Source organism: Heterocephalus glaber, unplaced genomic scaffold (genome assembly GCF_053883595.1).
Source record: "Heterocephalus glaber isolate CG9 unplaced genomic scaffold, H.glaber_assembly_v1.0 deba00001444, whole genome shotgun sequence".
Lineage (NCBI taxonomy): Eukaryota > Metazoa > Chordata > Mammalia > Rodentia > Bathyergidae > Heterocephalus > Heterocephalus glaber.
Genome location: NW_028258297.1, coordinates 30,791,939 through 30,808,966, shown reverse-complemented (window position 1 = coordinate 30,808,966; position 17,028 = coordinate 30,791,939). Strand labels below are relative to the sequence as shown.

Genomic DNA, 17,028 nt, shown 5'->3' with positions numbered 1-17,028 from the left:
AGCTATAAATGTCTCTAGTTTCTCATTCTTTATGGGTGAGTAGTACTCCATTTTATAAAAAAAAAACCCCACATCTTCTTTATCCAGTTGATGGGGACTTGGGCTGTTTCCAAGTTTTAGCTATTACAAACTGTGCTGCTATAAACATGTGTGAGCGTATATCGCTGTGGTATGATTCTTTTAATTCTTTTGGGAAGATACCCAGCAGGGGAATAGCTGGGTCAAATGGGACCTCCAGCCCTAGTTCTTTGAGGTGTCTCCATACTGATTTCCACAGTGGTTGCACCAGTCTGCACTCCCACCAACAATGCAGAAGGGTTCCTTTCTCCCCACACCCCCGCCAGCATTTGTTATTGGTTGGCTTCTTGATAGCAGCCATTCTCTCTGGGGTGAGGTGGAATCTCAGTGTTGTTTTCATCTTCATCTCTCGAATTACCAGTAGTGTTGAACATTTTTTCATACGTTTATTTGCTGCTTTTACTTCTTTGTCTGAGAAATGTCTGTTCATTTCAGATGCCCAGTTTTGAATTGGGTCTTTGAATTGGGGGGGCCGTCTGATTTTTTTCAGTTCTTTATATATTTTAGATAGTAGTCCTTTGTCTGAGGTACAGCTGCTAAAATTTTTTTCCCACATTGTAGGTTATCTATTTTTTTTATCTGTTTCTGTTCTAGAGTCTCTAATCATGTCTTTCACTCTGCTTATCATCTCTGTAGTTATCTGGGAGATTATTTCTGTTTCGAATTTTTCTAGAGCCTCATTCATCTTCTTTGTTACTTCCTGTACTATCAGTTCAGAATGTTCAGGTGGTTGATTATCAGACTTTTCAACCTCATTTCCCCTGGAATTTCCCCTTGGTGGAGCTCACTCTGAGAATTCACCACTATAAATTTTCCTCAGATGATTGCTTCCATTGCATCTCACAAATTCATTGAGGCATTATCATTTAATTGTAGAAACTGTCTAATTTCTTTAATTTCATCTGTGACCCATTGGTTGTTCAGGAGTGTGTTATTTAATTTCCATGCATTTATGAAGTTCTTGTGGTTTCTTTTGCCATTGACTTCCAATTTCATTGCACTATTGTCTGATAATATGCATGGGATAATTTCAATTCCTTCTCATTTACAGAAGCATGTTCTATGAGCTATGTGGTCTATTTTGGAGAAGGTCCCATGTGCAGCTGAGAAGAATGTGTATTCTAATATTGTGGAATGGAACACTATACACATTTACTAAGTTCATTTGTTCAAAAGTTTGCTTCAGTTCTGATATTTCTTTCTTGATTTTTTGTCTGGTTGACCTATTTGTGACAATGGGGTGTTAAGTTCTCCCATTACAATTGTGTTAGTGCCTACCTGATTTTTCATGTCAATTAGTGTTTGTTTTAGTTAGATGGGCCTATATTTGCAGCATATATATTTATGATTATTATCTGTTCCTCTTGGATTGTTCTCATAATAAGTATATCATGGCCTTCTTAGTCTCTTCTGATCAGTCTTGGCTTGAAGTCTACTTTGTCTGCAAATGCCTCTCCTTTATTTCTGGATTCCTGTTGCATGGAGTATTGTTCCTTACTCTTTTTTTTCTTTTGCTTAAATTATTTTATTGGTATATTTTAGGTACACAATACATTTACATTTATCATTGAGTGCTTGTACTTGTACATGAAGTATCTTGGCTCTTATTTTTTTCCCCATTCCCTGTGCTCCCTTCCCTATTTACAAAAACCTTGTTTCCATTTTTTCCTTTTCTCATAATTTTTCCTTTCCCTTCTTTCTTTCCTCTTTCCCCTCCCACTTCCCCTACCCCTTTGGACCTTTTCTTCCTATTTCAAATTATCAATTATTCATTTTAATCATTTTTGTTCCTTATTCTTTAACTTTCAGTCTATGAATTTTTTTGAGTTAAATATGTTTCTTGTATGTAGCATATTGTTGGGTCTTGCTTCTTGATCCATTCTCCCAATCTGTTTCTCTTGATTGGTGAATTGAGACCATTCACATCAATGGCTATAACTTATAGGTATTAAAATATCTTGTCGTTATATTAGTTGCCTGTTGTTACTTCTCTCTTTCCCTTCTATTTAATTGTTTGCCTTGCATGTTGGACTCATTCTGTTGGGGTTCATGGAGTTGTAGGCCTTGTTATCTCTTTCTAGAATGTCCTTCAGAACACTTCGGAGTTCTGGTTTGGTGGTCATGAATTTCTTCAGGTGTTCTTTGCCATGGAAGTATCTTCTCTTCCTCATTTTGCTGTGTTCCAGCATCTGGACTCCAAATCCTGGAGGGACTGTTTCTCTGCTGCTCACCATTACACCATCCTCCAGAAGCCCAGACACTGTTTTATAAATTAGCTCATGAACTACAGGATATAGCTGTAGGTGTGTCTCACAGACTAGCAAGCCAAGACACAGAGAGTTAGAAAGATTTCGATGAAGGTGGTAAGTAGCAGAGATGACATTCAAACCAAGGAAATGTGTCAGCTTTCTCCCACACTGGGGGGTTATTTGGGGGGACAATTGCACATCAGGTATTCCATGTCTTAAGAGCATTTGGGTATGGCTGGTGCAGTGGCATGGTGCGGGGAGGTACTGCAATTCTATTGGAGGCACTCAAATGAGGATGATCCACTTGGCTGAGTCGACGTCTGCTGCTCTGGTGGCCTGACCTCAGTGTGATATGCTGCCTCTCCCCGACCCCGGCTCCAGCTCTGGGCTCAAGCACATTCGGCATACAGAGAACAATCATCTCATCAGCAAACTCTCTCCTTCCACCACTCTGGATCTGAAAAGTAGCTTCCAGGAAGCAAGTGAGTCAGGGTGGCGGGAGAGTGTGGAAGAGATCTAGAAAGGAAAGTCTGGAAACAGGATGGAGTCAGGATCCAGGTTAAACATGGAGCACACTGGGATGGAGAAGGTAAATATGTGCAGAAATGCCTGAGCCTTCTTCAGAATTCAGGGTCATCAAAGCCCTTCCTTTGGAGGTGACACACACCTGTACACACACCTGTGAGACACACCTGTACAGGTGACACACACTTGTAACCCCAGCCCTCTGAGAAGCTGAGGCAGGAGGATGGAAAGTTCCAGCACAGACTGGGCAGTTTAGTGACTTAGATGCTATCTCAAAAATTTTTAAAAAGCACTGGGAATTTAGCTCAGTACAAAGACCCTTGAACAAAGGTGTCAGTGCCCAATACCAGACAAACCAACCAACCAAACCAAAGCAAACAAAAGCAAAAAACAAAAGCAACTAAACCCCTCCCTTTATCAAAGTGCCGATAATCTAGTTAGTTTGAAAACATGGGGAAGAATTTCATCTGGTGCCCAGTAAACCAGGTATGATAGGAAAATATGTACACTCCTTTCTTTCCCTCTACAGAGTTACATTTGTGAGTGTACCGAACTGTAGAGGGAACTGTCCCTAAGAGGCAATCTGAAATGAACCTCAAAGGAATGTTCTGGGAGGAGGGCAGATGCCCACCTGATTTACCTCTTTCTTGCCTCTTCACTTGGATTACACACAAATATCACTTCTAGGGAATCTAACCTCCAGATCTGGGTGCTAGAATTCCTTTGAAAGCCGTTTGGGCCATCATGAGGAATACTATGTGCCTTGTTGAAGCAAATATCATCCCCAAAAGGAGTAATCCTGAGAAATAAACCTGAGTGGACCCCACAAGCAGGCTTTACAAATGTCCAGGGAACCAGAAGAGGTCCTAGGACTCATGGCTTTTCCATTTTCCCTGGAAATACAAAATGTGAAGGATCTCCCTGGCCACCAGGAAAATCCTCAGTTTCCTCACTGGAGGTCTGCACCTGTGGTGGAGTTAAGGAGGAAACCTGGAATGAAGCATGGAAATGCATGGTGCTTTTCGTTTTCTTCTTCAGAACTCTGGGATTGATTATGGAGACATCTCTTCCAGAAGAGCACTCCGGGAGAAACTGAAATGTAAAACCTTTGACTGGTACCTGAAAAATGTTTATCCAATCCTGAAGCCAATCCATGACATCGTGGGGTATGGAAGAGTATGTATTGTGAAACTGCTTTTTTGGATTTTAAAAGTATGGTGGTCAAAGACAATGAAACCCAAATTACATGAGTCCCCACCCCAAACCCACCCTGTCCCTTCCTGGCCTTTCCTCTCTTGCTCCCCAGTTCCTACCCCTCTTCCTTCTTTCTCCCTCTGGTCCTGCTAGCGCCAGCCCTGCCCACCCTCTTGGTCTTGGCCAGCAGCCTGAGTCCGGGTCGCCCTTCTGTCTGCTGGGGTGCTGTGCACAGGAAGCCACATCTCAGCAGCACCTTAAGGCTTCATCTGTTTCCCAGTCTCAGCAAATGCTGCCAGGGCCCAGCTCCACTCTTAGCTGGTGGTTTCTTTTTTTCCTTCCATTTTTCTCTTTTCTTTTTTCCCTTCCTGCCTTCCTCCTTTCCTCTCTTCTTTCCTTCCTATTTTTGTAGCACTGGGGATGGAAGCCAGGGCCTTCACCCTGAGCTGCATCTCCAACCCTTTCTTGTTATTCTTTCTTTTGAGAAAAGGTCTTGATAAATCATTCAGGCTGGGCTGGAACTTGCAACTCTCCTGCTTCATCCTCCCAAGTGCTGGGATTATAGGTGTGTGCTACCATGCCTGCCTGACTAGGCTGGTGGGTTTTGTGCCTTTGTTGTACAAGGAAAATGCAGGGCCGGGGGCAGGTTGGTGTCCTCCTTCTCTGCCTCTTACCAACTGTGTCGGGGTGCTTTTTCCCTTCAGATGAGAAACTCCTTGGACAAAGGCATCTGCCTGGATCAAGGACCTGTCCCCGGCAATGCCCCCATCATGTACACATGCCACGAGTTCAGCCCACAGGTACCTCCAGCCCTCCCTCCCCAAGGCCAGGCTGTTTAGGCCCAAGGCCTGGTCAAGCCTGCCAGATTTCCATGCGGTGTTGGGTAACAGGGAGGCAGGGGCTGAGTGTCCTGGCTAACAGGTAAGGGAGGAATCTTTATAAGGAAGCACTTCCTGGTCCATTCAGAAAGTCACTGCAAGACAGTTCCCTTCCTGGGATGGGAATCTTGGTTCTGTTCCCTCTCCCTGCAGTAGTTCATTAGCAGTCCTCCAGCTGTCCCTTCCGCTTCCTGCTCCTGTGCACCCTGGGAAGTGTGTAGGGGAAGCTGCTTGCACTTATCTTGCAGACCTGAAAGCAGAGGCCTGGAGAAGAGAGGGAGCAGAAGCCCCTAACAGGGTCCAGGGCTCTGGTTCCAAGTGCGAGGTGCACCAGGGAGAACAGTCACCTCTGCTGTCTTCCTTTGCATGTTGCCCTCATGGGCCTCTTTTGAGGAATGCTTGATAGATGTCCTTCCTGCTTAACAGCCTGAGAAACTGAGGCACAAAAACAGCCTCCTGTGCACACAGATTGAACAGGCAGTGTCCACTCAGGAACTCCAAGAGCGGTTTCCCGGCTGCAAGGCCCCTGCTAGGGTTTGTAGCTTCTCTCCTGCAGCTGGGCTTTCCCTGGGCAGATCCCTTGCTCCCTTTCAGAATGTCTACTACCGCCTGTCTGGGGAGCTCTATGTGGGGCCACTGGTCGCAGAGCATCAAGATGCCCAGCGCTGCCTGACGGACCCAGGCCTCAGGGAGAAGCCCACGTTAGAGGCGTGTTCCAAGGCGGCCCAGAGTCAACTGCACATATACTGGGATTTTAAGCAGGTGAGTCACCTGCTGGGGTTATTCCTCTCCTCACAGCTCCTCAGCAGGACTAACACAGAGGGCATGGCCCTGTGGCAGGATGGGGTACCCTGTGTGCTCTCAGGCCCTGCTCCTCTGTTTTCTTATCCTCTCCTCATCCTATCCGTCATGTGGCTGTGAGCTGGAAGGCAGGGTCTGGGACTCGTAGTTTTATCCCCAGCATCTGACACCACACCTGGAAGGTGGCAGGAGACAGTAGGTGACAACTGGAGTTTTCCCTCAGAGAGATGAATGTGGAGAAACAGGCTGCTCTCTCCTTGCAGAAGAGGGCCGTGTTAGTCAGGCTGCTGTCACGATGCTGAGCTCTTGAGATAACCAGCTTAAGTGAGGTTCATCTCTGCACACAGTTCTGGAGGTTCTGGGCCCTGACTGGTTGGCCCCACTGTTTTGGGCCATGGTGAGGCAGAGCAGCATGGTGAGTACCTGGGTAAAGCAAAACCCACTTACATCACGTGGCAGAGAAGGGACCAGGGTCCCATAGCTCCAAAGACTGCAAGATTCCCACCAGAGCTTCCTCTTAAAGGTTCCCCCTCACCAGCCACAGTGTGCCAAGCAGAGGGAGGCTACTACAGGGCCTTTGTGGACAATCCAGATCAACCCTGGAGCAGGAAGGGTGGCTTGAGGCCAGTGGCCAGTGATGGAGGAGGGTGGCCCTCACCTAACACAGGAGCAGGGAGGGGATTTCTGAATAGTCCAACAGCTTGAGCTGCTCTGCAAAAGAATGGGCAGCCTGGCATAATGCTACATTCTCTGCCCGAACATATGGAGCATGTGGCGGGCCTGGGGCCTTGTAGGCTAAACGTGAGTTTTTGATGTCCATAACAATCTAACTACTTTATCTATAAGCCTGGCAAGTTTTTTTTTTGGATTAAATTCTTTTATTGGTACATTGTAGGTATACAACACAATTACATTTCTCATTAGGAATTGTACCTTTATATAATGCATCTTGGTTCTTATTTTTTCCCCATTCCTAGTCCTCCCTTCACACCCTCCACCCTTCCCTATTTACAAAGACTTTATTTCCAATTTTTCCATTTCTCATCATTTTTTCCTTTCCCTTCTTTCCTTTCCCCTGCTCCTCCCACTACCTCTACCCCTTTACACCTTTTCTTCCTATTTTACATTATCGATTATTCATTCTAATCATTGGTACATTTTAGGTATACAATATAATGACATTCATCATTGGAAATTTGCACCTTTACATAGTCTCTCTTGGTTCTTATTTTTCACCCTTGCCCAGCCCTCCCTTCAACCCCTCCAGTCCTTCCTGTTTACAAAGATTTTGTTCCTATTTTTCCATTTTCTCATATTAATCCCATTCCCTTCTATCCTTTCCCCAGCCCTCCCACTTTCTTCCCCTTTGCCCCTTTTCTTCCTATTTCACATTACCTATTATACATTTAGTCCTTATTTACACTTTCAGTTTCTTACACCAGAGAAACGATTTGGTATTTACACATGTGTGTCCTATTTATTTAACTTAAAAGTATTGCCTCAATGTGCATCCACTTAGCTATAAATGCCTCTAATTTCTCATTTTTTATGGCTGAGTAGTAATCCATTTTATAAAAAAACCACATTTTCTTTATCCAGTCTCCAGTTGATGGGCATTTGGGCTGTTTCCAAGTTTTAGCTATTACAAACTGCGCTGCTATGAACATGGGCACACATATATCACTGTGGTATGATTCTTTTAATTCTTTGGGGGAAGATCCCCAGGAGTGGAATAGCGGGGTCAAATGGGACTTTCAGTCCTAGTTCTTTGAGGTATCTCCATACTGATTTCCACAGTGCTTGCACCAGTCTACACTCCCACCAGCAGTGGAGCAGGGTTCCTCTTTCCCCACAGCCCCACCAGCATTTGTTATTGGTTGATTTCATGATAGCAGCCATTCTTTCTGGAGTGAAGTGGAATCTCAGCATTGTTTTCATTTGCATCTCTTGAATGACCAGTGATGTTGAACATTTTTTCATGTATTTATTTGCTATTTCTACTTCTTTGTGTGAGAAATGTCTGTTCATTTCAGATGCCCATTTTTGGATTGGGTCTTTAAATTTGGGAGGTCTGATCTTTTTAAGTTCTTTATAGATTCGAGATAGTAGACCTTTGTCTGAGGAAGAGCAGGTGAAGATTTTTTTCCCACATTGTGGGTTGTCTCTTCATGGTGCTGGTGGTTTCTCTTGCTGTGCAGAAGCCTTCTAATAAGAAGAGATCCCATTTGTTGATTGTTTGTGCTAGTTCACGGGCAACTGAGGTTTTGTTCATAAAATCTTTTCCTACACCGATGTCTTCAAGGGTTCTACCTAGCCTCTGTTCCAACTGGTTCAGAGTTTCTATTTTAATATTTAGATCTTTAATCCATTTTGATTTTAGTTTAGTACATAGTTAGTGAGAGATACAGGTCTAGTTTTAATCTTTGGCAAGTTGAAGCCCAATTTTTCTAGCACCTTTTATTAAAGAGGCTATCTTTGCTCCAGTGAGGGTGTTTGGCTCCTTTGTCGAAGATGAGATGGCTGAGTGTGTCTGGAATTGTTTCTGCGTCTTCTAATCTGTTCCACTGGTCCTCAGGTCTGTTTCTTTGCCCGTACCATGCTGTTTTTATCACAGTAGCTTTGTAGTATAGTTGCAGGTTGGGGATTGTGATACCCCCTGCCATGTCTCTGTTACCTAGAATTGCTTTTGCTATTCTGGGTCTCTTCTTGTTCCAAATGAATTTTTGGATTGTTTTCTCAAGGTCTATGAAGTATGCTGCTGGGATCTCAATTGGAATTGCATTAAATCTATATAGCAGTTTTGGAAGTATGGGCATTTTCACTCTATTAATCCTTCCTACCCAGGAGCAGGGGATGTCTGTCCATTTTCTGATATCACCTTCAATCTCTCTTTTCAGAGCGCCATAGTTTTCAGAGAAGAGGTCTTTGATTTCTCTCATTAGGATGATTCCTAGGTATTTCAGTTTTTTGGATGCTATTGTGAAAGGAATTATTTGCTCTATTTCTCTCTCAGAGAGTCTGTCATTCGTGTAGAGGAAAGCTATTGATTTTTGTGTGTTGACCTTGTAACCAGCTACTTGACTGAATTTGGTTATTAAGTCTGGAAGACTTTTGGTGGAGTTCTTGGGGTCTTCTATGTAGAGTATCATGTCATCTGCAAATAATGACAATTTGACTTCTTCATTACCTATCTTTATTCCTTTTCTTTCTCTTGTCTAATTGCCGTGGCAAATGTTTCCAGAACTATATTGAACAAGAGTGGTGATAGTGGACATCCTTGTCTTGTTCCTGATTTGAGTGTGAAGGATTTCAGTTTTTGACCATTTAGTATGATATTGGCTGTTGGTTTTTCATAGATGGCTTCTATCAGTTTGAGGTAGAGACCATCTATTCCAATTTTTTGTAAGGTTTTTATCATAAATGCATGTTGGATTTTGTCAAATGCTTTTTCTCCATCTATGGAGATAATCATATGGTTTTTGTCCTTGGCTCTATTGATATAGTGTATTACATTAATTGATTTTCGTATATTGAACCATCCCTGCATCCCTGGGATGAATCCCACTTGATCAGGGTGTATGATCTTCTTGATGATCTTCTGCATTCTGTTTGCCAGTATCTTATTAAGGATTTTTGCATCTATGTTCATTAGTGAGATTGACCTATAGTTCTCTTTTTCAGTTGGGTCTTTCTCTGCTTTGGGGATCAAGGTGATGCTTGCTTCCAGGAATGAATTTGGGAGTATTGCTTCCCTTTGAATTTCATTGAAGAGTTTAAACAGTAGTAAGCCTGGCAAGTTTTAACATTTATAAGAGAGTTTTACAATTTAATACATAAAATTTCCTTAATCATTGCCTTAGTTACTTTTCTCGTTGCTGAGATAAAATACCCAACACCCACAAGTTGAAAGAGGAAAGGTTTATTTTAGCTCACAGTCTGTAGAGGTTTCAGTCTATAGTTGGGTGGCTCAAAGGCAGGGTGGAATGACAGAGGAGAAACAGTCCATGGCAGGGTAGGCAGGTGACAATGAAGCAGCAGCACTTAGCCTTCCATTGTCTTTTATCTTATCCATCCTACAAGCCCATTGGATGATGACATCCACACCCAGGGTGGGCCTTCCCATTTTCCACACCCAAACTATACTAAACCAATGAGCAGATTAATTTAATTATTACACACCCTTAATTGCAGTATCATATACCCTAATCTAGCATCATATACCCATAATCTAGCTACCTCCCAAAAGCCCCACCCATGAGTACATGAGGCTTTGGAGGGACATCTAGATACAAACCATAATAACCATTATGGGCTGTATTTATAAATTTAACATATTATCTTTCCTTTCTTAAGAACTTCAAATATCTGACTTTAAATCTAATGATTTAAAGATTTAAATATTTTTAAATCTCTTAAATGTTTCAAAAGTGTTTACAGAATAAAATCTCAACATGAATCATACATCTAATCACCCAATTACACATTTTAAAAATAATAGGGCTAATGTGTAAGATGCCAATTTTCCTTAAACATGATGACTTAAAAATTATAAATACACTTAGAATCTTTAAAATATGTCATAAGTTTGATTTCCTTAGCATTTAATTTTATCTTAAATCTCTTGGGAAGTTAAGATGCTACTTATCCTAAAGAATCATGCATCCCAAATATTGGGAAAGTTTTCTCCCCAAGGGGATTTTTGGAAATTGCCTTCTCAGCTGCCCAAAGCTGGTGACAGAATAGCAATTGTGGCTGAGTGTGAGAGACCTGGACTCCAGAACACCAGGGACATTCTTTCTGCCACTCCAAAGGCCAGGCTGGGCCCCTTTTCATGGGCACTATGTCAAGAAATTTGTAAGTTAATGAAGGAGGTGATCAGGTAGTTCTTGGTGTATTACCTGATTTTAAGTTTGTCTTAAGTCAATTTTTCCAGTGCAATCCTTTCCTGTCTGTCTTATGTCTCGTATTTTTAGATGTGAAAATGACTTTGGCTGAACATTGGGTCCCCCTTGTGTTCAATTTACTTTTAGGCACAATTTACAAATTCATTCTACTAAAAAGTTATCTAAGGTGTTTTCCAAAATTAAGAGAGCATTGAGGCTATGTTATGGTTGTGTCCCCCAAAGCCTCATGTGGTCATAGGTGGGGCTTTTCAGAGGTGACTGGATCTAGGGTGTGTGATGCTGGGATTAAGGCTGTGATTACTAAATCACTGAATGGCATAGTTCTGGGTGTGGATAATGGGAAGGCGCACCTTGGGTGTGAGTGCTACCTGTCTGAAGGGCCTGTAGCCTGGATAGAAAATAAGAGACAGAAAGAGGGCTCCTGTCACCATTTGCTGCTTCTTCACTACTTTGCTGCCTTCTGCCCACCATGGACTATCTCTCCTCTGGGATGCCTCTCTCCCAGGGCACCCTGTCTTGGAGCTGGCCAACTATAGACTGAAATCTCTACAAACTGTGAGCTACAATCAACCTTCCCTCTAATTTTGGGTGTTGTGTATTTTGTCTCAGCAATGAGAAGAGTAACCAAGGCAGGCTCGTTAATCCCTTTTACTTCCTGCCTCAGGGTTCTGTGTTTTAATTGGCCACAGGAGGCTTGGGACCCCTGGGAGTGTAAGGGAGCTGAGCCAGTGACCGGGGATCCAGTTCAGAGGGATGCAGAGCTCTGAGATGCCCTGGGACATGGGAGCTGCCAGAGGGGGAGCCCAGCTCTGGGCTGGTGACACAGCTGGAGTGAGGTCAAGGTAGAGTGGGTGCTTTCAGCACAAAGAGGGGCTCTGGGGCTCTGAGGGGGACAGCTCTGTAGTCAGGTGTTGAAAGTGCTCCCCGAGACTGCTGTTGGGTATGGAACGAGAGGAGGTCCAGGAGCGATTTGCTCTGACATTAACAAAGCCCCAATCATGACCCTTTTGAAGGCACCAGTTCTCTGTTAGGACAGTATCTTGACCTGAGAAGTAGTTCACCATGTAGGCCAACCTCATTATCCCCATAACGAAACACTGGGAAAAGATAAAATGTCCAATAGTACTAGAGATTTTTGCTTACTGAATATTACATAGCCATTCAAATGATATTCCAAAAATGTATTTTAAGAATGAAATGTGGAAGATACATAATATAAAGTTTAGTTTAAAAAGCAGGATATAAAAACCATATACACAGTATTATCCCCTTATGAGTGTTGCTAATTTCTTAGGATATGTTTTCTAAGTTAAAAAAATAAGCACATGCCAGCCAATGTTAAGGACTATGTCAAGTGGAAATTGAGAGACAATAGAAAATAAGCCATCAATTTTTTTCTAACAAGTCATAATAAATTACAATAGCCAAGAGTTATGAACATGTGACAAGTGTCAGGTTAAACATCAGCTTTGTTTCTCCCATACAGGAACTAAGGTGTAGAGCAGTCAAATAATTTCTCCCAGAGTCACACAGCCTTGTAATTGTCCAGAACTGAAAAGCAAAATGTTAGCTACTGAGGGTTATTGTCTTGCAGCTTGAGAATCTGATTCTGAAGTGGGGCGGGGGGGCTGTGCTGAATGTCGGTTGAAAAGGATGGAGAACTAAGCTTTGGGTTCTTTTTTCTCCTTGTAATATTATGACATTTGGATATATTTAAAGGCCATAGAAAAAGACTGTAAAGGGAGAGGATGTCAGACAGGAAGGTTCTCTATGCCCAGGGCAGTGGCTCAGAGCACGGAGGGCTGCTGCAGGAGGGTCTCCCTGGAGGTCACTCCTGAGGCTGTGGGTGCGCGTGGCTGGTGGCTTCCAGGAGAAAGCACGGGGTGTAGAAGTGTGATCTCGGTGGCCTTGGGTGAGCGTGCCGAGGGGTGGGCATGGGGCAAGGCGTGCTGTGGAGGCCTGGAGAACAGCAGCCCAGGCTCTGTGGGCCTCGGGGGGCAAGGCTTGCTCAGCCGGGGATCCTGCCAGGACTTCTGCGGTTGAGAGCAGAGGCAAGAGAAGGGAGCGGAGGGGTGGTAGAGGAAACATCCTAGGACCGGGAGAGATGCCCCAGGCGGCGGGAGTGCGGTGGGGGGGTCCAGGGCAGCTGAGTCTGGGGGGCCCTGCAGGGGGAGAGATGACAGCAGGGAGGTGATGGGTGGGGGAGCCGGAGACTTGCAGGCCTCAGCGCACCCCGCGGGGTGCTAAGAGCCTTGGCGGTGACCTACCGCGAGTGACGAGGCCACAACGGGCGTTGGTGGCGGAGGGCGGCAGGTAAAGGGGTGGCCTTGGCCCGGCCACTAAGCCGCCTTCTGAGCAGGCGCAGAGAGGCTGCCAGGGAGCCGAGGCCCAGTCCACAGGCGGCTTGGGCAGAGGCGGGGTCCCCAGGTACAGGAAGGGGCTCAGGGCCTCAGAGAGCGCCTGGCAACAGACAAGGAAGCCCCCCCCCCCCCAAGGCAGAGTCCAGCCCAGATCTCCTGTACCTCTTTCATGTGTTGCCACAGATTCCCAAACAGCGTTAACCCCAATTTTACCTTTCCTTCCTCTTCCTTTTTAGAGGTACTGGGTATTAAAGCCAGGGCCTTGCACATCAAGTTTGGACTTCAACTTTACCTCTAAACCCGTTTCATGGATGAGGAAATGGAGGCGTGGTGAGGGTAGGAAATCTGCCCAGGGCCACGGGGCTTGTAAGTGGGGAGAGGATTCAGGCTGACTCTGGCAGTGCACTGAGTTCTGGTGAAGCCCCCACAAGGAAACGGAGTAAGGGCCACAGCAGGCCACAGAGGGGCAGTCCCAGGAGGCTTTCGGCACCTTGACTCTGTCTCTCCTCCCACCAGGGAGGAGCCGTCATCAACAGGGACACACGGCGGTGCCTGGAGGTCACCAGGGAGCTGCTCGGCGCCCGTGTGCTTGTGCTGCGGGCCTGCACAGCGCAGGTGTGGGAAATACAGTACACGCTCGGGGCCTGGGGCCGGCCGGGCACCCTGTGAGCCTGGCTGGGAGCTCTCCAGCGCTTCTCGAAGCAGAGAGGGCGTGGGTGCAAGGTGACTTAAGCGTGCTGTGCAGGGGTGAGGGACCCCGGCACGTGTCAAGGGGTCTGCGCGGCTTCGAGGAGCAGGAGCTCTGATTCCCCTCCCCTTCCCTCGGAAGATCGTGATATGCATCCGGCACTGATGGAAAGTCCTTGAAATAGCCGGATCATCTGGCAGTGCTGTGGGAGGGAGGGAAGGGAAGTTTGTCTCTGAGTTCGCCAACTCTGTTGAGCCTTCCTTCCTGCTACTACGGCACCTGCCCTCACCTGCCCCTTCCCTGCTCATCTGCTCAGAGATGCCCCAGGCTGTTGGCTGCTCCACCTGACAAGCTGGGCGCTCCTCACGCTGCAGCAGTGCGGCCCCTCAGAGGCACCGAGCCCTCCTCCTTTCAGACTGTCCTGGAAGATGCCACAAATAGACAAGCAGCCCTAACAGATGCCTCCTGCCCTGCCCCACAGCGATTCTGTTTGGATGACCAAATCTCCTGCACCAGGGATGCTGGCGAGGAGACACAGTGCCTCACCTAATCTCAGCTTTCCAAGGAACAGAGCATAGAGAATGGTAGAAAAATCTAGGTCTTTCTGACTTTCTCCAAGTAGGCTGTCACAGTTAATGACTTGATCTCACCTATTTCCCCTTACTGCCCACAAAAATTATGGGGAAATGAAGGCCACCCCTTACTAAGGCACAGAGAACAACTGTAGATGGAAATCAACACCCAGCGCTCTTACCGCCGCTCACTGGATAAACCTCTGTGCCCAGTGGTGGGTTGAGAAGAAATGTCCAGAGCTGCGGTATTTGGTGGGGTTGGAGACTGACAGAGCGGCTCCAGGGCAGACAGCGGGGCCTGGGGGGGACCTCCTTCACAGAGCCACGTTCTCCTTGGCTGCGTGTCACAGCACTTCTAGGAGGACTCTGGGCATTGCCTGGTTCCCTCAGGCACCAGGCAGGAAAGACACCAGTAATTTATCACAGAATTAACTTGACCAAGATGCTTCAAAGTGAGCTTTGGAAGTATACAAGTCATAAGTATACTACCTGGTAAAGTTTTCACAGTGAATTCAGGTACACCAAGAACTAAAGCATAGTCACAATACAATTTTATTATGAGAAAAGTAAGGGACAGAATACACGTTAAGCAAATGCATAACTTCTAGCATCTGCCTGGCAGATTGAAGGGAAAATGTAATTGAAAACAAAGTCTTAAAAATGTATGTACCAAATAAAAAAACAAAAGACACAAAAGCCTTAGACTGGAAAAGATTCATTCATAGATAAATGCCAACTAACAGTGTGTTGAAGTCCCTTTTCCCTTCAATGATGAGGCAGAGTAACTCAGTGTATTTTGTTAGGTGAAAAGAAAAACAGCACCTGTAGTGTGTATGTTTTAGGTAGGAAATAAGGAGAAATACACACGTGCCTATTCATTTCTACAAAATAAAACAAAAAGTATAAACTAGAAATGAGTAAGATTGGCTACAAAGGGCTGGGGTTTAGCTCAGTGGTGCCACTGCACGCCTTGCAAGTGCAAGGTCCCAAGTTTGATCCCTAGTATCAAAAACAAAAACAAGATTGACTACAAAGACTGCTATGGTGGTTGGGAATGGGGTGCAAAGGGGGGAGAGGTAGCAGAAGGGAGCTAAGGGGTGGCATTGCTCCACACAGGCAGGGTTCTATAGTTCTGACATTTAAAATATTTTAATGTTCAAAATGGAAGTATATAAAATCAAAGATACAGAGAAACCTAAAGTGGGTTATAAATAACACACAGGAACCTAACTATATTCTTATGTTCCAAGTGAAAACACATAGGCCCACACGCACACACAGCGCGAGCACCCTCAGCTGCTCAAGGCTGACAGGGATGTGCAGCCGGACTGACAGGCTTCCTATAGCCAATGCTGGGGGCTGTTTGAGCATTAAAATCAACAATGATCACAATGGACTATAAACCACAGAATCAAATAAGAATCCATGAGTTCATTCAGGCGAGTGAGTGAGGAGAAGGGAAAGCTCTTCCTTACAGCAGAGCACCAACTGACAATGCGGAAGGGATTATGGAATTAGGAATCCACCATTTGGCACACATCGGATTTAAAATCGTCTCTGGTAAAAATCACTAAGATGAGTATGAGGAGAGACGGGACACATATGCAGTGTCAAAGTAACTCCCCAAAAGATATTTATTAACTGCAGAGAGGAAATAGTAATTTCATGGGGGAGAAAGCTGGCAGACAAGTGTTAACTGAGCCATCCACATAAACATCACCAATGGTTAGACAAATGGATGTCATTCGCTTCCTGATACGACCTACCAAGAAGTGCACAAATTGTTTTTATGTATTCCCGCCCACAGCACAGAACCTGGTGCTAGAACCTTGAGAAAACATCACTTGAACCCAAACAGGGACATTCTTTAGAATAGTCTGTATGCTTCAAAGATGTTAAAGTCACGAAAGACAGAAGTGACGGAGGAACTGTCTCATATTAAAGGAGACTAAAAGGACAGGACAACTAAGTGTAATATATGGCCCTGGGCTGAGTCCCAGACCTGGGGGAATTTTTCTTTCCTTTGGCTAAAAAGAACAGCAATACAAAATCAATGAAATTTGCTGATTAGATATTAGTACTGTACCTGTGTTATTTTTCTGATTTTGATCCTTGTACTGTGGCTCTCTAAGAGAATAATATACCTTATAAAAATTTTATGAATTGGTCACTGAATGGGTTTGGGAATGCAATGTTATCGCTGAGATTTTAGATAGATGGATAGATAGGTAGATGATAAAATAAATGAATCTGGGTGAAGAGTGAAGAGTATACAAGAATTCTTTGTGCTATGCTTGCAATTCTTCTGTAAGTCTCATTGTTTCAAAATAAAAAGGTTTAAAACAGATGCAAACAAAAATTGCTTCCTAAGCATACATAAGTCCCTCAAAATGGAGAATTCCAGAAATAAATGATAAGTTTGAAATACCTTTTATGACAGTGTGTTGTTATAATTATTCTGTTAGTTATTATTAATCTTATGGGACTAAACCTTACCACAGGCAGCCATGCATAGGGAAAAATGTACATATAGTGTTTGGTATGATCCATTACCTGTCCAAAGTCCCATATGGAATTCTGCTTCTCTGGTTGTGGTCTACTTTCAGTCTTCCTCAGTCAGGACTCTTTAAAATCCTCTGTGACTGGTTTTAGTCCTGTGATAAGAAACTGTTCACTTGGCAGCCATGTTCACTCTTCACTGAGTCCTCTCTGGCAGTTTTGGGAAGAGCGGGCTCGAGAGTTCCCTCCAGCAGCAAGCAACACAGTTTACTAGATGACC

The 17,028-nt window shown here is 44.7% G+C and overlaps 1 protein-coding gene across 2 annotated transcripts in view; it reads left to right on the top strand.

Annotated features, from left to right (window-relative positions):
- The window catches only part of Galnt8 (polypeptide N-acetylgalactosaminyltransferase 8), a 50,755-nt gene extending 34,073 nt beyond the window's left edge, over window positions 1-16,682 (top strand). The window contains exons 8-12 of one of the 2 annotated variants that reach the window (XM_087214191.1): window positions 3,891-4,028; window positions 4,751-4,846; window positions 5,519-5,686; window positions 13,226-13,325; window positions 13,506-16,680. In XM_087214191.1, the coding sequence (XP_087070317.1) occupies window positions 3,891-4,028; window positions 4,751-4,846; window positions 5,519-5,686; window positions 13,226-13,325; window positions 13,506-13,795 (792 nt within the window). In that variant the 3' untranslated portion in view covers window positions 13,796-16,680. Of the gene's footprint in view, window positions 1-3,890; window positions 4,029-4,750; window positions 4,847-5,518; window positions 5,687-13,225; window positions 13,326-13,505 lie in introns of both variants that reach the window. The other variant, XM_087214190.1, reaches the window with a different exon arrangement.
- The last annotated feature ends 346 nt before the right edge of the window (window positions 16,683-17,028 follow it).